The 23085-nt window shown below is 42.7% G+C and overlaps 1 protein-coding gene across 1 annotated transcript; it reads left to right on the plus strand.

Annotated features, from left to right (window-relative positions):
- The first annotated feature begins 322 nt into the window (after positions 1-322).
- Positions 323-21637, plus strand: TMEM106A (transmembrane protein 106A). The gene is made up of 8 exons (XM_033918182.1): positions 323-558; positions 2470-2685; positions 6750-6813; positions 9537-9696; positions 10984-11124; positions 11299-11342; positions 16197-16250; positions 20304-21637. Exons 2-8 carry the CDS (start codon positions 2481-2483, stop codon positions 20422-20424), a joined length of 789 nt encoding a protein of 262 aa, XP_033774073.1. The 5' UTR covers positions 323-558; positions 2470-2480; the 3' UTR covers positions 20425-21637.
- Positions 21638-23085: the final 1448 nt, after the last annotated feature.

Below are 23085 nucleotides of genomic sequence, written 5' to 3' on the forward strand. Positions count from 1 at the left end.
TGCTGCTTGTTATTCTCTTCTCCTGATTGCCATTGTTTGCTTATTTTTCTTCTGTGTTCTGCTTGTTTCTCTTGTTGTCTCATAATAAAAATGATTAAAAAAAAAAAAAAAGGGACAGGCAGGGACGGAGGGTATTCCTCACAGGGACGGGTGGGGGATTTCTGTCCCCGCGCAACTCTCTACTCTGGTTTCCTATAGCCCCGCCTAGGGGCGTGTCCTCCTAGCCCTGGTTTCATATAGCCCCGCCTAGGGGCGTGTCCTCCTAGCCCTGGTTTCCTATAGCCCCGCCTAGGGGCGTGTCCTCCTAGCCCTGGTTTTTTCCAGCACCTCTGCCCCGTCAGCTCTGGTTTCTTTTGCCCCTGCCTAGGGGGTGAGCGGAGGGTTTCCGCTGGCTGGAGTGAACGAGGAAGCAGCGCCGTTAAATCGCTCTTTCACTTCCTAATCTCTGAGCCCCTCACGTGGGGCAGACGCAGACTGACGGCGTCTAAAAAGGGGTGTTTCGCTTTTCCTCTTTTGAGCTTCAGAATCTGGGTTTGCCCTTGATAGTAACGCAACCAGGTGAGTCTTACCGCGCGATGCACAGAAGTAACCTCTCTAGCTGAAGGGGGACTTGTTAGGGCGGGTGGGGTTGGAGAGAAAGCTGCGAAAACAGAGCTCTCCAGCGAAACCTCTTGATTTAGATCACAGAGGAAACGGAGGGAGACGTAGCACCAAAAAAAGATTTTAATCCTTGGTCTAGTGCGGTGGTTCTTAAGCCCTGGCTTGGGAGATCCCCAGACAGTCGAGTTTTCAGGAAATGTGGTAATAGGAAACTATTCAGACCACAACTGTTTGAAAAAGCCTTTTTCTAGGCATTGCTGATTTTTGGAGGATCTGATTATTATTATTATTATTTAGTTTGTTTCAAAACTTATGTATGTAACATTTTGTAAACGGTTTAGGCTTTAGATGCCTATAGAAAATTTTAAAATAAATAAATAGCCATGAGAGAGATTTGTACATAATGGAGGAGGCGGGCATGCAAATATATCTAATGCATATTTTTTTAAAAATTATTTCTTGTGTGCTTTAAATCAAAGTGGATTATAATAAAACCATATTGGCTGGGGGGTCCCCAGGAGTGGGACAGAGTTGGTCTAGTGTTTTGTCAGTGAATTATAACATGGAAATTCTCACCTAAAGTTCGGTACATTTTAGCAAAGGGCAGAAGATGGCTGAGCAGGCCCTGGAGATGGATTTTTTTCAAGGGGGGTTAACTATTTTTCAGGCTCTCTTGTCTTGAGGAAAGTGTTTTTTGGTTTTTTTAAAAATCTGAGCTTTTAACTGTAGGAGGTGAAATATAGGGCTCTTTTTATCAAGGTGCGCTACGGGGGTTAGTGCGTTGGGCATCTCATCACACGCTAACCCCTGCGGCACGCCAAAAAACTAACGCCTCGTCAATGGAGGTGGTATTCCGCGCGTTAACCGCCTACCGCAGCTTGATAAAAGGAGCCTTTAATGTTTCGAAAAGGCAGACTTTGCAACCGGGCAAGGTAAAACCAAGAACTCCTGGGTTTCACGGATTCCCACTTCGCAGTATTGTCCTTGCAGCAGAATTTAGGTGAAGGGGGGCTGGTGAAGGTCGTTTGGGGTGATTGAGGAGCCTTAATATTAACAAGATCCTAGTACCCGCTGGAGAAAATGAACCATTTGGGAGAATGTGTTTGCACTTATCAGAAGCGTTTACTAGAGACGGGACAATGTAGAACGTGGGGGTCAGAAAAGGTTTAGGGAGCTCCAGTAAAATAAAAAAAGGTGCCAGAAATTAAAACGCTTATCTTTGGCGCCCGAACCAAAACTAGAAGGAAGTAGGGGTGGCCTTGGGAATCTGAAATTACAAGGCTCAGCCACAAGTTTTAACTATTTTTGTATGAAATATGATTTGGATTATAAAAAACAAACACAAAACCTTGGATAGCGAGTAACGCGGTTTGCAAGATGAGCAAAACATTTGATTAAGTTTTAACTCGCTAAATGAGCGTGTACACGAGCGTCGGAGATGCACATCATAAGCGCAGTGCATGCATGAATAATTTGCAAGTACAGTATAAAGCCCAAAATATAGTCGCAAACATATTCGCAGCAGTGCACAGTTTGAGCCCTCGCATCTCAAAAGGACTGTAAAGTGCAGGTTATTTTGTTTTACTTTATACAGTAGATGTATTTTGTATGAAAGTTTTTGGGTTGGGGAACGAATCGTCTGAGTTTCCATTATTTCCTATGGGGAAATTCGCTTTGATATACGAGTGAGTGCTTCTGCAACAAATTATGCTCGCAAACCAAGGTTTGATTATATCAATAAATAGTTAGTGGGGTGGAGGCTGGCAGAAAGCCAATCAGATTCAGCAGCTCTTGCTGTGACTTTGCTCATTCCCTAGATGTTGAAATAACAACGGAAAGGTTCCATGTTGATATTTTTCTCTTCTATAGAGCATGCCAATATGGAGAAAATAATCTCCAAGCTGAGATCTGTGGCCCATGAAAAGTATGAAAGCAAGCCCTTATTGGATAAGGATGAGCCAGAAGAGGAAAAGGCTACCCCATATGTAAGCATCAATGGGAATGGCTACTTGCCATATGTGGAGGTAGAAAGCCATGGCAGTACTGTTTGCCCTACCTGTCAAGGCATAGGAAGGATTCCCAAGGGTATGTATTTCATATTTTATTTAATTGGTTGTCTATCCCGTTACTACTTCTTATCACTTATATAGCAATGAAAGGTATTTGCAGCGCTGTACATTTTGACATTTATAGACAGTTCCTGCTTAAAAGAGCTTACAATCTAACTTGGACAGCCATGCACAGCAAGGCAGAAAGGACAAAGTCTGGAGTTAACAGTTGAAGAGAAGGGCACAGATAGGAGGGACTTGCCGGCTGAGTGGCGTTCACGTGGCCGGGGGGGGGGGGGGGGGGGGGGGGAGGAGGTATCATAGGGAGAGATAAGTGAAGAGAGTGAGAGGCAGCTGAGTGAGTGCATTTGGAGGTCAGTAAGAGGAGTTTGAATTGTAGTCTGAAATGATGGGAAGCCAATTAAGTGACTCTAGGAAAGTGGTAACATGACTAGCAGCTCTCTTGGAATATGAGTCGTGCAGCTGAATTCTGGACAGATTGGAAGGGAGCAAGATGGCTAAGCAGAATGCCTGAGAGTAGCGAGTTGCAGTAATCTGAGGGCATGGATAAGTTTTTTGGCAGTATGCTCGGAGAGGAAGGGTTAGATTTTGGTAATATTATAGAGGAAGAAGCGGCAGGTTTTAACGATATGTTGTATCTGGGTAGTGAAAGAGAGGAGTCAAAGATGAGCCCAAGATTACGAGCAGACGGAGCCGGAAGGATGAGAGTGTTGCTCACTGAGACTGAGAAGGAAGGAAGCAGAGAGGTGGGTTGAGGTGGGAAGATGAATTTCCAGGTTTATTATTTCTTTGATATACCGTCTATCAAAATTTATCTAGACGGTTTATGAGTAATAAAAATAATTAAGAACAAAAGGGGGGGAAAAATAACTCCACCACATGAAAATTAGATGTGAGGAGGGGGGGAGGTTACATATAATACATAAGACTAACATTTCAGGGAAGGAAGGTACAAGAGGGGGGTCTAAAATACATCGCGATAAACAAAAATATAAAGGAGAAAGGGGGATGGATAGAACATTAGGAGTTAATTTGTCTCTAGGAAGGCATTTGGAGTTGAGGACCCAAAATGAATATTATTTTGGGGAAAGAAAAAGGACTCCTGGCTTAGGTATCGTAGGTTTTGAGTTTTGTTTTGAATAGTGTGCGAGAAGACTCTCTTGTTCGATATGCAAGGAAAGAGAATTCCATAGTGAGGGTGCTACGACTGAGAAGATGGACTTTCTGGTGGTGCCCTAAATGATTTCTCGGATAGAGGGGACAACAAGCAGATCTTGATAATTTGAGCAGCTGTGTTTTAGCCATATTCAATTTTAGATGGTGGCAAGACATCCTGGCAGCAATGCTGGACAGGCAGGCTGAGACTCTGGTCTGGGTTTCAGCAGAGATATTTGGCGCAAAGAGGTAGATCTGGGTGGCAGTCATCAGCATAGAGGTGATACTGGAAGCTGTGGGAGGAGATCAGCGCTCCAAGAGGTACACCAATCGATAGTGGGAAGGAGGAGAGCCAGGAGCCAAAGTTGGTGAGGAAGGAAGAGTGGGAGGGGTTTGAAAAGACAGATGGCATGGACTTCAAAGGAAGAGCATTGAAATGATGGTGGGAAAAAGGGTTGAAATCTGCAAGAGGGCGAAAGTAGTAGCCTCACACCTACTTGACCAACCAGGTGAGGTGTGTGGGAGAAAAGGTAGCCTCCATGACACAGGGCAGCAGCTGAGGTACAGTCATCAGGGCTAATCCAGGTCTCTGTGTGTGAGCAAGTGGAGAGATCAATAGATGAAGAGGTCATTTACTGTATGTAGGCAAGCTTGTTGGGAATGGAGTAGGCAATCCATAAGGCACAAGAGAAGGACGGGGAGGAGAGGAATAAAAATAAGGTTGGTGGTATTGCGGGTTGGCCTGTAGGGAGTAAGGTGGACTTAAGAGTTGGTTGGGAGGACCAGGATTGGAGTTGATGTCCCCAGCGGAAAGCAAGAGGAGGAGGAAGGTATGGGGGAGGGGAGGTGAGTGGGCATCTGCTGCTGCGACATGGGTGAGGTGCACGCAGGGGGAGTGGGGATGACCAAATGAGAGGGAGAAAATGTAGGATCTTTAGAGTAGAGAAGAGAGTAAGAGGAAGGGAGAGGCAGTTGGTTTGAAGGGTGAAGTGTTAAGGTGCCCAATGGCTTGGAGAGAAGGGAAAGATTGGGGATGGTTAATATCAGCAGGAAGGGAAGTAAGGGAGTCACAACAGGGGAAGGGAAACCAGGAAGAAGTTTGGTTGTGGACATGTGCGGAGGTAAAGTATCAGTGTTGTGAAGACGAGATGAATCCATCCAAATCTGTATTTTAAAATTCATTATAGATGTCTTAGTAAACCGCTCTGATTTAACTCCCCAGTGATAGTAACAGTATAGACGCTCCTGATAAAGATATCAGCGTCTCTCGAACTCTTTTTTTTTTTTTTTTTTTTAGCTCCGGCACGCTTAACAGAGCAAATATTTTTGTGTGGCACACAGAGGACACGTGGCCCTTCATGCCTGGTCCTCCGAGCATGTGCAGATGTCATCCATGCATGCTCAGAGGTCCGCATGACATGGCCCTGAGCTCTTGTGCTGACAGAGAGGAGAGGCGCTGGTAGTTAACCCTGCTACAAGTCATTCCCTGGCGGCACACTCGGAATCTTGCCACGGCACACAGTTTGCGATACACTGGCATAAGAATAGCCTTACTGGGTCAGACCAATTGTCCATCAAGCCCAGGAGCCTGTTTTCATGGTGGTCAATCCAGGTTACCTAGCCAAAACCCAACGTGTAGCAACTACAGATACAGGGCAAGCAGTGGCTTCCTCCATGGCATACATGAACCTGTCCAGTTGGTGTTGCCTTCACATGCCAGCTGGGTGTCCCTCCTTTTACAGGCATGTGATCTCTGCCGCTGGCATTTTTGGCCTGCTTACTGAGGCAGAGCTGGATTTGGGGCTCAGGTCTCTGGCTTGGCAGTATATACCACAGCTATTGAGCTGATATGAATTACGGTAGTCATAATTCAGTTAGAAAAAAAGCCAGCTTCTGTTTAAATGGACTGGGCAGGCCAATGTGTATAGTCACGCTGGCCCTGGAGAGAACTGGGGTGTGGCTTTGACCTGACGGCTCCCCTTAGCCTCTTTGTGGGCTTTAGTCAGTTGGAACTAGGGCTGGGATCTCCCATCCTTATTGGAGTTATTGGTGAAAAAATAGTCATTGCAAAATCATTCTTTCTGCCCCATTTTCAGTAATTTAGGCATTGCAGTGACCATCCTGGGATGGGGGTGGGCAGCATTATGCACCAGAGCTGCTTCAGGAGCTCTGCAATCATGAGTCTTCAATTAGGCCCCATCTGAGGCTGTGAAAAGCTCCCCTGCAGTAGCCCTGTGTGCCCCAGGGGCCCATACTGACTTGGGGTAGAGCCGCATGTGGAAGCCTGAGCACGTGGCTGTTTCTGAGAATATAATACAGTGAAAAGCACAAAGTTAAATTTATGAAGACTTCATGCAACCCTTGTGAGCCTATGCAAACAAAAACTGAAGTGAAAGCACACACTGGTATTTTGTTTATCCTGTGCTTAAATATGAACCTCAGAAAAGTTGCATGCAGCTTAGATTTTTCCATGTCATAGAAGAACAAGCGCAGATGTTTTGCTCTGATATGCTCACATCTGCCTTTAAAACTTGCAGGAACTTCCTTCTTGTTAAAAAGAAGCGGGTTAAATGTGAAAAACTGAGAAGAAAGAGAAAGAAAGAACATTTTTTGATGAAATATTATCTATAGTCTTTAAGAAAATGAGAATTTGCTGACCAGATGAAGTTGGAAAACTTTTTGAGTGTTGGTGTTATCTTTAAAGGTCTCAGAAGGTCAATCACCATAATTAGTTATATTTAATTGTGACATGTATATATGAAGATCAGGAAAACACAGAATTGATCCATGAGGAACATCTTATGATCTTACTTTTCCATAATTAAGAAAGTGTAATAAAACATAAAATTCTTTAAGACAAAAAGACATGATACAAAAATAAAAAGGAATTGATAAAACCCTGTTTTGTTTGTTCTTTCCTTTTAGATCGGGAGAAAGAACTGGTGGCTTTGATCCCGTACAGTGACCAGAGACTAAAGCCCAGACGAACGTAAAGTATTTGTTGCTAATGTGGCTAGAAGGGGTTCCTGGTAGAGAATGACACGGGGACAAATTTGTCCCTGTCGCTACGGGAACTCAATTTCCCTGTCCTGTCCCCGCGAGTTCTGTCCGATTCCTGGAAGCTCTGTCTTAACTGTCCAAGCCTCAAACATCCGTGATTTCCAAAGTGTTTGAGGCTTGTGCAGGTGATGTTATAGCTTTGCAGGAATGGGGTGGGGAGAGGACGGGAAATTGAGTTCCCGTGGGGACAGGGAAAAATGTGTCCCCGTGTCATTCTCTAGTTCCTGGCAGCTTGCAGAATGATTGATCAGTTTGGTGGCTCTATATTTAAAATTTTTGTGTCGCTTAGCTGTACAGCCAATGTTTATTAGAGTGCATTGTTGTGAAAAAAAAGTTGAACAGCCTGTGTAGAAGTGATCAAAAATCAATGTGGTAGCATGAATGAAAGTGGACCCAGAGTACCAACAGAGACAAAATCGCACAGTGGTTGCAGACAGTGAGTACTTGGGTCAAAATGCAAAAGCTGCAAGGTTCAGGTGAAGCTTTGTGTACCTGACAGTAGCAGTGGCAAGTCTCACATAAAGGGTAGAGGCCTATACCATGGATTAAAAACAATACAAAGGAAAAAACAATCCCAAGGGCAAACTATAGAGATAGCAAAAGGAAGCGGGGAAGGGACATTGGTCAGATCACTGTGTGAACAAATATGTTTGTTTTAATTTATAGAATTTTGGTTAAAATTTGCACAGGTATATACATAAATAAAACCAAACGTGGCAGGCATGTAAAGTCCTTTATAATAGAACATATACTTGATTCTCAACACGGTCCGTGTTTCGGCCACAAGGGCCTTCCTCAGGGGTGTAAAAGTAACCCAGTAGATGGCGCCAAATGATACAAAATCAATCAAACCAAACTGAGTTTACTTGCAAAAAGGCACGCCAAGGTGCCTGCCGCCTAGCGTGAAGAAAGCAAACCCGATACCGGGAAAACACTGCAATAGTTTAGAACAGGCCTATACCATGGGACATCACTGCTTCCTGGCTGGACTCCAAGCTTTTATACTCCTGGCTCAGATTCTCAAACTGGCACTGATATTGCCTTCTTAAGGTCTCAGCTCTCTTTATTTCCCTGAATATCTGCATATTGTATTTCGCTGAATGTCCAGCACTCTTGATTGTAAACCGCCTAGAAGTCGCAAGATTGTGGCGGTATAGAAGAATAATAATTATTATTATTATTGGCAGGTGTTTTAAAAAGCAGTTGCTAATCATGTATCAATAATACATTGGTGCCAGTTTCGGAATCGTGCCGACTTGAAAGGTAGGCCCCAGAAATGTGTGTCATGGTTTTCCGGGCCTACATTTTTGGTGCTTATCTTCACGTGAATCACGTTTAAGTAGGTAGTCTTGCCTGAAATGTATATGATATAATGATGGTCTCCTGGAGCTTTGCTAAGCCACTTCTCCTTCCCAAAGAAATCCCTTCAGTTGGTGCTCTTGGACTTGAGAAAAAAATCAACGATACACTATTTACAAGGCTTTCTCAAGTCACAAGCAGCTCTGCACAACCAATTCTTCTTTCAGATAGAATGCTACAATTTTTATGCGCTTGTGAAAAAGTGCCGAGTGCTTCAAAGCAAGTCTAGCGGAGGCAGCAGCCGTGCCAAGTTCACCTTCACCATAGTTGTCAGCTCTGTGGGTGCATGAGCACCCTCAAAACTTACTCCTCCCTAGACCCAATGATTAGAAATAAATTGTTTTTTTCTTGTTTACTAGTTTGTCTAGAAATTTTTGGCTATGTGCCTTCTCCATTCTGGCCCCATTATAAAATAGAAACAATGCAAGACACTTAAATACCCCCCCCCTCCCGAATACCAGACACCATCACAGAACAGCAGTGGAAAGTACATACAATGGAAGTTAGATTATTTTTCAAGCTCGGTTATATATGCTTTAAAGCTCTGAATGGACTTCTACCCATTTATCTTCTTGACCACTTTAAATGTGTAAACGGAAAACATTTATGCAAAGTATGATTCTTTGACTTCCCGTCGGTAAAGGGATGCGTCTATAGACGATTTTTGGGTAAAACTTTGGCTTATCAGGCGGCTGGGTGGGTTAGTACTTCTATATAATTTTCTGCTTCTTATTTGGCCTTTAGAAAAATGTTAACATGCATGTTTGGCAAATATTTTGATTAATTTGCTGTGTTCATACTATGATTGATTTAGTATTCCCTGATTTGTGAACCGCACAGAACTGCGAGGTAGCTGAGGTGTGTAAGAATTCATTCTATGTTATCTTGAGCTGGTCCCTCCTAGAACCAAAGTTAAGGTCTCTGTTAATTCAATAACTGCTCTCAATTTGGACTTCCAAAGCTGCCTTGTGGTGATGTGGCCATCTGGATTTTGGGACCGAATGGTATCCCTCTGTTTGCATCTTATTTCACATTAGGCTACAAAACTTTTCTATCAAAATCCTGAGACAGTCTCGAACTACAGTCTAGAATGGAGACTTTCTGCCAAACCACCTACTCTTTCCTCGCAGGCACACAGGGAATGGTCTGAGCCCAGCTTTACATCACTGGTCTTCATGCTAACTCTGTAACCTATGACTTTGTTTGCCACTCTCAGCAGCCCTTTTGAGAGGCCGGAGGGTGGGTTTTATGAGCTTAAACTCAAAAGCCTTCTCTTGTTTTGATCTTCTCCAGGAAGCTGTATGTCTCTCTTGCTGTGGTGATCTGCCTTCTTCTCTCCTCTCTGGCCATCTTCTTCCTCTTCCCACGTTCTATTGTCGTGGTTCATGCAGGACTGAACTCCTCTGTGGTGACTTTTGCCGCCTCCTTGCCGAGTATCAACCTCAGCACCACGGTAAGAGCCCATGCTTATTCCCTTCCCTTGTGCTCTGAAAACCTGTTGGGCAAAGCCCTAAGCAAACCACGAGTTGGTTAAACATGGCTTGGAGCACTGATCTGCCCTTCAGCGGCAGAAGGAAGTCCACCCATTAGCCTTGTATACTTGACTATTGGCCCAAAATCTCTTGACTTATAAAGCACAAGAAAAATCAGGGTCGTCTTATCTATGTAACCCTAACCTGGCCAGCACCTCTTTCTCCTCCCATGCTGATCAAGGAATCTGCTCCACAGAAAGCATGGTGATGTACCTATTAAAAATAGCTTCAGTGCTGCAGCAGTGAACCTCTGAAAGTGCTTGCGTCCTACCCCAGAGCACACTCTGATTTCTCTCCTGCCAAACAGGAAGTTGACTTTCTTCCTGTTTGGCAAGAGAGAGTTTGTAGAGTGTCTTCAGGGAAGGTTGCAGAGAAGCCTCTGAGCTTCAGTGCCACAGCAGGTACCACTACACAGCGAGTGTGTGGGGGAGAATCCTGGGATGGTGATGATGATTTGAGGGGGGGGGAACAGCTTTCCAGCAGAGGTGGAAGGGATGGAGCCAGAGGTGCTGACCTGGATAGGTCAAATGTATGTTTAACCTGAGCTCTTTGGGGACAACGGGATAAAAAACCCCAAAATAAGTAAATAGGGATGACCTATGTATGAGTTGAGATTTTAGATCATTTTTAGGTCTAAAAATTCTCTCAACCTATGCATGGGATCAACCTATAGTTGAGTAAATATGGTATGCTCAACAATAAGTACCTACAGTAATCTCTGAAATATTTATATAGATATTTTCTGCACATTCCCTTCAGGATTCCCTGTATTTCATTGCAGAGATAACTACAACCAAAACATGTTTTTCTCTTTTCCCACAACTTAAACAGAATGGATTAAATTCCTTCTACCGTTGCAAGATGGTGATACTATTTTTCAATTGAAATATGATGGATGGACGAGGTGAATCTTGCCAATAAACGGTTGAGTTCCTACACTTGAAACTTTCTCTCCTCACATGTTGGTTGACTTTCTATGACAGCTGGGATTTTACTGTAGCTGTGTAAACCCCTCTGCCCTCCGACCCGTCTTTCTCCCATATGCTATCTGAACAGGAATGCAGTGGGGTAATCTGTTTTGGTTTTTGTTGGTATCTGCATACTGTACCCTTGAGCCTATATCCTTTGTGCATCGGTCAAAGCAGCTGGATTCTTCCCCTCCTGCTTATAAATGCGTTCCTTCCTCATTTTTCTTTCTTTCTTTCAAGAATGTGTTGAATATATCAAACAGAAACTTCCATGAGATCGACGTGACACAGCTTGATGTAGAAGTGCTGCATGTAACAACGGTGATTGGCAAGACCAGTACCGGCGATGTGACAACTGTAGGCTCTTTGGGCAACAAACAGGTAAACCAGTCTGCTTTTTGGGATGGGGAGGTTTCTGGTTTTACTTGCGCATCATTGAGTCTGATTGCACTTAGCCTCTGTTTTCCTAATGAGCATAGGTTACAAGAGACACTTTTTTTTCTTAGTCTTTCCTGGTCTGTTTTATTAATTTTTGCTTGTCTTTTCTGTTAATAGATCTATTACACGGTTAATAACACCATAAAGGACAACAACACCTAGTAAGTGGCTCTTGTGTCCCCCTTCCTTCACCCTTGTTTAAGTCTGGAAATATTTGTAAGAATTCCTATTAGTGCTATACTCTTCAACAAATCCCTGAAAAAGTCTTAACACCATGAAAACCTTCCTCTTCTCATCTTCTTCCTGACTCACCGATACTACCTGATCTACTCTTTACCTTTACTACAAATGACCAATGATCTTCTTTTGTAACCCAACTTTATAACTCTTTTGTAATCCGCCTTGAACCACAAGGTAATGGCGGAATAGAAATCTCTACTGTAATAAAAATAACACGGCATGCTTTTATTGCAGTATTAAAATTGCAGCAGCTCATTGCTAAATGCTGCCCTTCTGGCTCACACACTGACAGAAAGGCTGACGTTAATCAATATTAAACATAAATTGCAGGCAACCATGCTGGGGCGCTTTGCGTCGGTTCCCCCCTCCCCCACTCTGAAAAATATCCCTGTGGTGTAGTGGCACACCTCTGTCCTACCCCATCCTCGGTACTGACTTAAAGAAAAAGTCCCTGGTGTCTAGTGGGATCCCTCTAGATCAGTTATGGGCAACTCCGGTCCTCGAGGGCCGGAATCCAGTTGGTTCCCCCCTCCCCCACTCCCTCTGTCCTACCCCATCCTCGGTACTGACTTAAAGAAAAAGTCCCTGGTGTCTAGTGGGATCCCCCTAGATCAGACATGGGCATCTCCGGTCCTCGAGGGCTGGAATCCAGTCGGGTTTTCAGGATTTCCCCAATGAATATGCATGAGATCTATTTGCATGCAGTGCTTTCAATGCATATTCATTGGGGAAATCTTGAAAACCCGACGAGATTCCGGCCCTCGAGGACCAGAGTTGCCCATGTCTGCCCTAGATCCTATACATTTTAATGAGGTAGAGGGGTGATGGTGCCTCCTGATCCTCAAACCTTTTGCACTGCCCTAGACCTGTTGAGAAATTTCCTGCACATGTGCATCAGAATTAATTACATTACCATGATTTTTAATGGTTTTTGCATACGTTACCATCTGTTTTGAAAGAAGCTTTGCATTGCTTGGCCAGTAAAATCGGGTCTAGCCTGTGGAAATGCTTCTCTGCATGGGCCCTCTGGGTGTTCAAGTTCAAGTTTATTAGGATTTTATATACCGCCTATCAAGGTTATCTAAGCGGTTTTTTTTTACAATCAGGTACTCAAGCATTTTCCCTATCTGTCCCAGTGGGCTCACAATCTATCTAACATACCTGGGGCTTTGGAGGATTAAGTGACTTGCCCAGGGTCACAAGGAGCAGCGCGGGGTTTGAACCCACAACCCCAGGGTGCTGAGGCTGTAGATCCAACCACTGCGCCATACACTCCTCGTAGCAACTTGTCATAAGAACATAAGATTTGCTGCTGCTGGGTCAGACCAGTGGTCCATGTGCCCAGCAGTCCACTTACGCGGTGGCCCTTAGGTCAAAGACCAGTGCCCTAACTGAGACTAGCCTTACCTGTGTATGTTCCAGTTTAGCAGGAACTTGGCCAACTTTGTCTTGAATCCTTGGAGGGTGTTTTCCCCTATAACAGCCTCCGGAAGAGCATTCCAGTTCTCTACCACTCTCTGGGTGAAGAAGAACTTCCTTACGTTTGTACGGAATCTGTCCCCTTTTAACTTTAGAGAGTGCCCTCTCATTCGCCCTACCTTGGAGAGGATGAACAACCTGTCTTTATCTACTAAGTCTATTCCCTTCATTATCTTGAATGTTTTGATCATGTCCCCATGTTCATACTTCGTAGCTTTTTTTTTTTAATCTGGTAGCAGCAACTTTTGTAATGGCTTTTTAGTCAGTTTGGGTCCTTGGCTTGAGCAGATGCTGTACAGTCTGCTTCCCAGTTTTGAACACCTGCTTTGTGTGATAGGGATCTTTGATTAACATAAGAATTTATTTCTAAACTGCAGTTACCGTAAAGTTCAATGCGGTTTACAAAAGACTAGCTACAATACATAATTCAAAATGATAGATATGTTAATATTAAGAACAGAGAAACTTAGAGAACAAAGTCTTGAGTTGTTTCCAATAGTGAAGATAAGAAATAGATGACAATAAGAGCTGCTTAAAATCTGAAAAGGGTTTTATCGTGGTATCTTTTGTACCTAAAGCCCTTAAATGGTGGAAAAAACAAAGAAAGCTTTAGTAGTGCGCAAATAATGCGTAGAATAATAAAATAAATCTGTCAACTAGGAAGGAACCAGACCCATCAATACCTTATAATAAAGACATCCCAATTTAAAAAGAATTCATGCCTCCATGGGCAACCAATGTAATTCATAATAACCCAATTAAACCTGAACAGAGAGGGGTCCAGGGTTATACAGTAAATTTATGAGTCTTTATATACATAAAGAATCCATCAGTAACTTTCTCCTGAGTTGGAACCAGGGCTGAGTTCTGATGCCATGAGTCTTCGTTCATAAATAGCTTGGGGAGTTTAATATGGGAAAAGTAATGTTTAAGTGTAGTAATGAGCTCTTAGCTGGGCTGGTGTGCATGGGCAAGTATCTGCTGTGGATTGTGATCAGGGAGCACAGTTGTCGGGGCGCATTTGATGGGTCACCTCCCATCCAATGTGTGCACTTGTCGGATCATTGTGCATGTGTTACATACACACATTATCCGTCTCATAAAAAAGTCCTCCCCCCCTCTCCAGCATCCCTCTGATGAACCAGCACCGGCGTCGACACCCCTCCCTCCGCACCAGCAAAATTCAGTAGGAGGGATACCTACTCCATCTGCTATTCCAACACCCCACTCGGGAGGGATGTCCCATGAAGTCCTTTGATTAGATTCCTGTTGCTATGCGGTGCTGGACCAGATGTTAATAGTTGGTCTTGCGGTATTAAGTTTCATGAGACTTGATACCAAGGGACCAGCCTCAACTTCCTGCTTTGTGTGGCTCAAGCTCCCAGTTAGACCAGTTGTGGCAGCAGCAAGAATCTGGCGGAGACTACGATACTGGGATTCAAGCGCAAGTTGGATGCATACCTTCTTGCATATCATATTGAGGGATATGGTAAAGTCGGGTCTCCACAAAGGAGTACCTAATTTGGCCGCCGCATGTGCGGAGCACCGGACTAGATGGACCTCGGTCTGATCCGGTGAGGGCATTTCTTATGTTCTTATGTTATCTCATCGGGGGAATTTTTTCTTCTTAGCTATTTCTGGGCAAGAATCCAAAGCTCTACCCGGTACTGTGCTTGGGTTCCAACTGCCGAAATCTCCGTTAAAACCTACTCCAGCCCATCTACACCCTCCCAGCCATTGAAGCCCTTTCCAGCCCATTCTCCCCCAAACGGTCATATACAGACACAGACCGTGCAAGTCTGCCCAGTACTGGCCTTAGTTCAATATTTAATATTATTTTCTGATTCTAAATCCTCTGTGTTCATCCCATGCTTCTTTGAACTCAGTCACCGTTTTCCTCTCCACCACCTCTCTCGGGAGCGCATTCCAGGCATCCACCACCCTCTCCGTAAAGTAGAATTTCCTAACATTACCTTTGAATCTACCACCCCTCAACCTCAAATTATGTCCTCTGGTTTTACCATTTTCCTTTCTCTGGAAAAGCTTAGAAATTTTTTTTTTTTTCCAGTGGATTGTACAGTTTTAATGTCTCTCATTTTGACTGTGAATGCAACTGTCTGCATCTCGGTGGTTTTAGGGTAGCTTGCATTTTTTGTTTATTTAAAATTTGATATACAACCAAATCTTACAAAAGTTCTAAGCGGATTACATATAAAATACAAAATTAAATAACTCCATAACATAAAGACCTAAACTAATCATTCATACCTAAGGGCCTCTTCTACTAAATCACACTAGCGGTTTTAGCACGGGGAGCCGCGCTGAATGACCCGTGCTGCTCCCGACGCTCATAAGAACTCTATGAGCATCAGGAGCAGCGCGGGCCATTCAGCGCGGCTCCCCACGCTAAAATCACTAGTGTGGTTTAGTAGAAGAGGGGGTAAGTTAGAATCAAAACCCATTCTCACAAAAAAAAAATTGTAGACAGTGTGTCAGTTGACTGTGAATCTCTTGAATTAATGAATATGTTAATTTGGAACAGAATCAATACCAAAACCCTTTTGAAAAATGTTTTCAGCAATTTTTAAAAAGTTTTATGATTTTAATTCCGTACGAATAGCTTGCGGAAGTTAATTGATTCCATTGACTAGGTGCCAAAAAAGAGAATGTCTTATTACGTGTTAATTCACATTTCGATCTGGAAGGACTAGTCTTATTGTCCTGTAATGATCTTAATGTTCAGTTTGGGCTATATCGGGGATCTCAAAGTCCCTTCTTGAGGGCCGCAATCCAGTTGGGTTTTCAGGATTTCCCCAATGAATATGCATTGAAAGCAGTGCATGCACATAGATCTCATGCATATTCATTGGGGAAATCCTGAAAACCCGACTGGATTGCGGCCCTCGAGGAGGGACTTTGAGACCCCTGGGATATATGGAATAGTCAAGAATTGCAGATAGCCAGGTTCAGAAGTATATAATGCTTTATGCATCAATACTAATGTCTTGAATCTAATTCTAACCAATGGTATTGTAAGGAAAGGGGGGGTGACTCGATCATATTTACTTTTATGCCCTAATAACTTGAATGCCGCATTCTGCAGAATTTGTAGCTGTCTTACATTAAATTGTTGGGAGCTGAAATCATGGAAGTGTTTGGATTATTATTATTTTTTTTTTTCCATTAAAGAAAATTTAGAACCAGCATCCATTTTCAATTAAAGCTGTCATTGTGAATACTGTTAACAGTGGTGATATTCAATGAATGGAAATACCTTCTTTTTTTTTCTTCTTCAGCAATATTTGCACCTGGTCTAAAATCAAAGTTCACAATGTGTTGCTACATATACAGTAAGTGTCTTGTCTTTTCTGGGGATGTGGCTGTTTTTTGGGTGGGATTTCAGGTGACAGATTGTATGTAAACTGCTGAACTCCCACTTAGAATGGTTCCTGCAAGTAAATGTAGCCCCTCCCCCTCCCTTCCCTCAGGTAAGGGTACAATGTTTCTACATCCATCTGGTTCAGGGTGGGTAATCCTGGTCCTTGAGGGCCACAACCCAGTTGGGTTTTCAAGATTTCCACAATGAATATGCATGAGATTGATTTGCGTGGACTGCTTCCATAGCATGTAAATTAAATCTCATGCATATTCATTGTGGAAGTCTTGGAACACCTGACTGGGTTGTGGCCATCAAGGAACACGATTGCCCACCCCTGATGGATGCTGAACCTGCAGTTTGCTCTTTCCAGCAGGTTGTTGCTCTGAAAAGCTTGTATGAATAAGGCTTTCCTATATTGTTTATTTGTATCCTGCTTTACACAAAGCAGGTCATAACAAATACATACATAACAAAATCATCAGAAAAATCACAAAAAGCGACTCAAACATACTGCTTGGTATTCAATTCCCATACTTTTATCTTACAAAAAAAAACATAGAACATGACGGCAGAAAAGGGCCACGGCCCATCTAATCTGCCCACACTAATGGCCCACCCCCTAACTACCTCCATGAAGAGATCCCACATGCCAATCCCATCTTTTCTTAAAATCTGGCACGCTGCTGGCCTCAATTACCTGTTGTGGAAGATTATTCCAGCGATCAACCACCCTTTCGGTGAAGAAATATTTTCTGGTGTCGCCATGAAATTTCCCACCCCTGATGTTCAACGGATGCCCTCTTGTTGCCGTGGGTCCTTTAAGGAAAAAGAGATCCTCTTCCACCTTGAAATTGCACACATTCACCTGCTGGCATACATATGTTCAAAACTGTTTATTGGTCAAAAAAACACAATCCAAAAGCAGAATAACAACAAGCAATATAGACCAAATTTTCATAACAAAAAAACCTCCCCTCCCCCCACCCAAAGGAAAGAGACGTTGAGCAGCAGGACAGCAAGTGAGGAAGTACCACAAATACTATACAATCAAATGTTCAATACATGGCTACGAGCGTATCCAGTCAAGGAGGCCCAAAAAGGTTTCCAAATAAGCTGTAAGTTACATCCCTTAACAGAGTCCAGCTCAGGAATGTCCAAACGTTCCATCTTCAGTTGAGAAATAATCAGATTGCTGGCATATATATATATAATGGAAGTTTGTTCCATTCTTGGGGGCCTATACAAGAAAACATACTATCCCTGGACACTTTTAACCTTAATTGCTTCACTTAGGAATGTGTAGATAACCCCATCTACAGAACGCAGCTGGTGTGGCGGAACATATGGCAGGATGCTATCTACAAGGTACTTTGGTGCCTGCTTGTGTATACAAAGATGAACCATTAATAACAATTTGTAATGAATATGTAGTAGGATCCTGAGTATTATATTAATGCCCGGCAAGGTTGGAACAGTGGAGATTCCTCTTTATTACTAGGATCAGAATTGGCGTGAGCCATCTGGGTTGGAGTCTGCCTCCTTCTAATGTTGATCAGAGTGATCGCTGCCTCCTGCCTCGATCACAGCACAGAAGATGGCACTACGTGGCCCACCATTGGTTAAAGATTTATCTGAGCTGCCCAGTTGCCTCTCCAGCCCCCACTGGCTTAACAGGAGCAGCAGCGTCCTGGCTGCTTTACTCCTTGTTCTGATGTACAGATGTCTCCAGGACTTCATTGCAGAGTTCTTCCTATTAACATCGCCTCTCTAATGTGACTTTGTCCATTTTCATTGTGCGATTTCATGTATCTGCAGTTGCGTCAGTTGTTACCAATATTCCCCATTCAGGACTGGCTCTTAAAAAGAAGCTTTTTTTTTTCCTTTCGCTTTCACTTTCACCTTGCTTCTAGATAATGGCTCCAAGTGTCTGGAGAGTGAATTGCAGGTACTTCAAATGCTGTCCTATGTAGGACCCTAACCCTATTTTCCCAATAGGATCCATTATTCCCTTTTTTCGGTTTTGAGGCACAATGTGTACCTCTGAAAACTCAGCATTTTGGTATTTGGGAACATATTCGGGAACCATACGTCCACGAATAACAAGAACAGACTCTAGTATCTTAAGGTCTGCTGTGAAGGACTGCACTGGGGATGATAAAAATGACCTAGCTCTTATGCCAGGGTCTGTTGGAGATTGGAGCGTTTCAGTATCTCTGCTCCACTTAACAGTTTTGAGTACTTCATATTTGTATACATCACACAGAATAGTCATGTGACCCAGACCTTTCTAATAATGTTGTGTTTGTATTTGTATCTTCACCATGATGTCTTGTTTTCCATGTTGAAATTTTGAGGTTTTTCATCCTGTTCTTGGGCCATCTTGTGCTGCTCAGGCAGTTATAAGTAAGTGACTCTGGGCACTGGCTAACCGGTCCTGGGGTTACTCATTGTGGGCATGGCCTTGGTGTAGGGTTGGGGGGGGTGGCTCTTTTAAGGGAATTAGGATGGTGGATGTAGTTTTGCCTGCTTTCAGTGCTATATAATCACTAGTTCCTTCCTTGCACAAGGGCATCTGTTTTTAGGATCAGCTCAGGTGTATTACTGGAATTTTATTTTGAGATGAGCCTTAAATGTTCAGAAATCAGAGAAACTGAGATTGCCAAACAACTTTGGGGTCATACTATAACACTATTAAACTAAGCAGGAAAAGCTTCTACCCAGATAAATAGCATTGATCAGGTCAGGACATTAATATTCTGTGGTATTAAACATAGAAATGTGATGGCAGATAAAGGCCAAATGGCCCATCCAGTCTGCCCACCTGCCGTAACCATTATTTCTTCCTCTCAATGAGATCCCACGGGCCTATCCCAAGCTCTTTTGAATTCAGACAAGTCTCCGTTTCCACCACCTCTTAACTTCATCCTATGCATTTGCCACATATGATAAGAGATGCATCTCCCCTCTCCCGCCTTTCCTCCAAAGTCTACAGATTGTCTGTCCCCCTACGCCTTATGACCAAGACCACACACCATTTTAGTAGCCTTCCTCTGGACCGACTCCATCCTTTTTATATCTTTTTAAAGGTGCGACCTCAAGAATTGGTCTTATCCGTCATCTTTTCAACCTGTTCGGCCACTTTAAGATCATCACATGTAATTCAAGTCCTGCTCTTCTGCCATGCACATAAGTTCTTCACCCCCTAAACTGTACCGTTTGGGTTTTGGCAGCCCAAATGCATAACCTTGCATTTCTTAGCATTAACTTTTAGCTGCCAAATTTCGGACCATTCAAGCTTCGCTAGACATACAGTCTGTCTGAGTTTGATGGGGCAATCCCAGAAATTATCTGAGCACCACTGATATTCACTGCTGGAGACTGGATAACTAAGCAGTCAAGTAGAATCTCACACACAGCATCCTGGCACCAAATATCAGTGGTATTGCATACTAAAGCCACTGAAGATCTAGATATGGCCAGCACTAAATATCCTGGTCAAAATCTGCCTGCTGTGGCTGAATGGTGACTAATTGGTGTTTTGGCAGGAAATTAAGCTGGGCAGTTTTGCTATCCATCATGTCAGAACCAGCATGAAACAGCTTAGAAAGAAGCTCGTTTTCAAAGCATTTAAACGCACAAAATACCACAGGCTTCTATGGTACTTCGTCTGTCTAAAAGTTTTGAAAATGAACACCATAATTTGACTGTAGGGGCAGAGGCAGTGCACTAATCTCCATTAGAAAACCATGTAGGTACTGCATAGAACTCTGGCACCAGACATCTTGTGCAGGTGTCATGCTATGGAGAGAGCACTTCACCCTATCAGGTTCACAGTAAGGACCTGAATTTTACTTCTTGTGTAGAAAGTGTCTAAATTCAGAAAGGAAGCCTTGCTGTAGGGCGTTACAGGCTGTGGTAAAATGAGCATCAGATTCTGAACCAATGAGCCCTACTTTAGTGAAATGTCTTTGTTTAAAAATTCTATTACAGAACATAAGCATGCTATAACTCCTTTTACTTCCAGGGGAACACTGACCTGCTTTTCCCTGGGTCATTCAGAGCAGCTCTCCTTTGATGGCTACCAGTATGTGGATTGCCGGAGCAACACAACAGTTCCCCATTCTCTTAATCAGCTGCCACCATGACCTGGGAGGAGGGTAGATGAAGTGGGATTCTTTCTACATGGATTGGACAGCAGGGTTTGCCTCTGATTGGAACTTTGATTGGAAGAAATGACTCTAGCTTTCCTGGAATATATGGTTGCTAAACTACCTGTTCATGCTTTGGTAGGTTTGGTTTGGTAGGGTCTTCTGGTTGGGCCAGGCCTTTGTGGGTTTCTGTGCACCAAAGGAAGCTTCACATGTGCAAAGGAAGCCTTTTAAGGCCAAACTACCTCTAAAAATGTGCTCTTGAATCATTCTGTTAGCTGCACAGTTGATACGAGGACCGTATACCATGTTGAAATGCCTCCCTGACCTGTATCACCTGGCTGCTCCTGGGCACTTTCAAGATTCTGCATTGTAAAGGACAAAAGCAAATCTGAGCTCCCTGTATCCCAGGATCCTTGAAAGCTGCCATTTCTCTGAGAACAGGTAATTGAGGAGGGAGAGCTTTCTTCCCATTTTATCTTGCTCACCTTCATTAGCTGCTGTGAAATATTAGAAATCTGAACCTTGTCAGTGTATTTATAGCCTTGTATCAGAGTGTGCAAACATCCTTGATGTGAATGGAAGATAACCAACATACCTTTATCATAATGCAGTCTATTTCTAGAAGTAACTAAAAGGCTGATTTGCAAACTTTCATGCAAATAGTTGGAAGCTGTGGTTCTCTTTCTGGAAATAAGACTTCTCCGCACCAGAACCAAAAGGTGAAATGGTTTTCATTTTTTTATGCAAGACATTTCTGTTCTAGCTAAAAGCGAGGGAGATGTTAGTCTCCGTGATGGACTTCTTCTAATTGTGTTGGTGTAATGTTAGGAAGGCAGCCATTTTGTGAACAGCTCAGCAGATCCATTACAGGACTAGAATTTCTCCAGCATCTGGACAATGGAGAAACTTAGCTACAGCTTTTAAGTAAGGGAGCAGTCACTTTCTATACCATTTAGCTATTTTCAGTGAGAAGGAATGACTTGGACTGATAACAAAATCTGGTGGGCAGGTCCTAGCTGACTCACTCTGCTTGTGCTAGTCACAACTGCCACGCACTGCCTTTATGTAAACGTGATGGGTGGTTTCTCTTTTAGTTAAAATGGTGTGTATGGGGAGGAGTGCTGCTTATCTGAATTAACTTTTCTATACTGTCTTAAGACTACTGCCTTGTCCTCTTGTGCTATTAAATAAAACCCTGAATGTTGAACTGCTTGTCTTTGTCATTTACCTGCTCTGTACAGATGTTACCCCCTTTCTCCTATGCTGCTGTGTGACTTTTATTGCTCTGATCTCTTACAGCTAAACTTAAAGTGACTCTGAAGGACCACAATTTAATAAGTTACTCTGAAACCACTTGTCGTTGTGCCTTGTTAATTATGACTCATCTATTCTTCCTCTGAACTTTCATGAAAGAACTCTGAGCCTAATATAGCAGCAGGGAAGGCTTAGGCCTAAGCCTGTGTGGATTTTTTGTTTGTTTTTTTTTGCTTCTTATTTCAAAGAGTGTTCTTCCAGACAGCACCTTGATTGTATGGACATTTTTGTTTTATGTTAGCTTATTTGGACTCTTTAGTGTTCCACTTTGACATTAGATAGAACTGTTTGGGGGTTTTTTTCTCCTTTTGTTTGTTTGGTACATATAAAAAGCCTATTGTGCTCGGAGTGGATTAAGAAGCTGTTATCTGTCACTATTGACCTTTCTAAATTATAGAATAAACATTAGCAGATGGAAACTGACCTGGATCTGTTTCTGCTTAGCATTAAAGGATCATTATTTTCAAGGTGGTTATCAAGAACGCTAAGCTGTTAATGATTATCTGTAGTATATAATCCCATATCCACTTACATCCTCACCCAGTGGAGGTCAAGGTGGGTTACAATCAGCATTATCCTAACACACAGGTAAATTATATAGTGCAAAAAAATCAAAAAGTCTAAATTCTTAACATAGACTTCTACTATGGTAGGTTACAAACAACATTTTTGATACAGATAAAAACATACGGTGCAGTGCTGGGGTCAAACTGAACCTCTAACAGACTTTTGCAAAAGCTAACTTCAAAGTTTTGCAAAATAGAGAATGCCATAGGAGTAATATAAATCTCCAAGGGAATGCTTGAGTACCTGAATAAATTAATGTAAACCGTTCTGAGCTCTCCTGGGAGAATGGGATAGAAAATTGAATAAATAAAAAAGTAAATTCCAGATTTTTGTAGTTTGATAGTTGATTTTCAGCGAGTTGTTGTATTTTATACCTTTTCAGAGATGGAAAGGATACAATCAGATGATCAATTATGATGTTTGATCTACCTAATTGTTCAGTAAATCTGGAGAAACTATCGGCAGCATCTCCAGCTAAGATTTAAAAGATTAAACAGTATCACTTAAATTCAATGTGTAACTCCATGAGCAATGGTGTAATGTGCTCAAATCTTGATGGTTAAAACTTGCTAGTAATTTTCTACCTACTTTATAATAACATACAATTTTATTTGTATATTGTAATACACTGTGATGTTCAATATGGTTAACAAAAATTAAAGACAATACCCATAGTGTTGGTCTAATTAATTTAAAAATGTTTGCCTCCCAGCTATTTAGTTGTGTATGTCCAATAATTTAAAAATGTTCGTCTCCCAGTTATTTTTAAATACT

The sequence above is a fragment of the Geotrypetes seraphini genome, chromosome 13 (assembly GCF_902459505.1).
Source record: "Geotrypetes seraphini chromosome 13, aGeoSer1.1, whole genome shotgun sequence".
Taxonomy (NCBI): domain Eukaryota; kingdom Metazoa; phylum Chordata; class Amphibia; order Gymnophiona; family Dermophiidae; genus Geotrypetes; species Geotrypetes seraphini.

Bases quoted from the DNA above. Each gene is read 5' to 3' on its own strand.
- TMEM106A (XM_033918182.1), top strand. From the start codon at position 2,481: ATGGAGAAAATAATCTCCAAGCTGAGATCTGTGGCCCATGAAAAGTAT. The intron at 6,814-9,536 runs GTAAAGTATTTG...GATCTTCTCCAG, and splicing joins AGACTAAAGCCCAGACGAAC to GAAGCTGTATGTCTCTCTTG. The intron at 11,343-16,196 runs GTAAGTGGCTCT...TTTCTTCTTCAG, and splicing joins ATAAAGGACAACAACACCTA to CAATATTTGCACCTGGTCTA.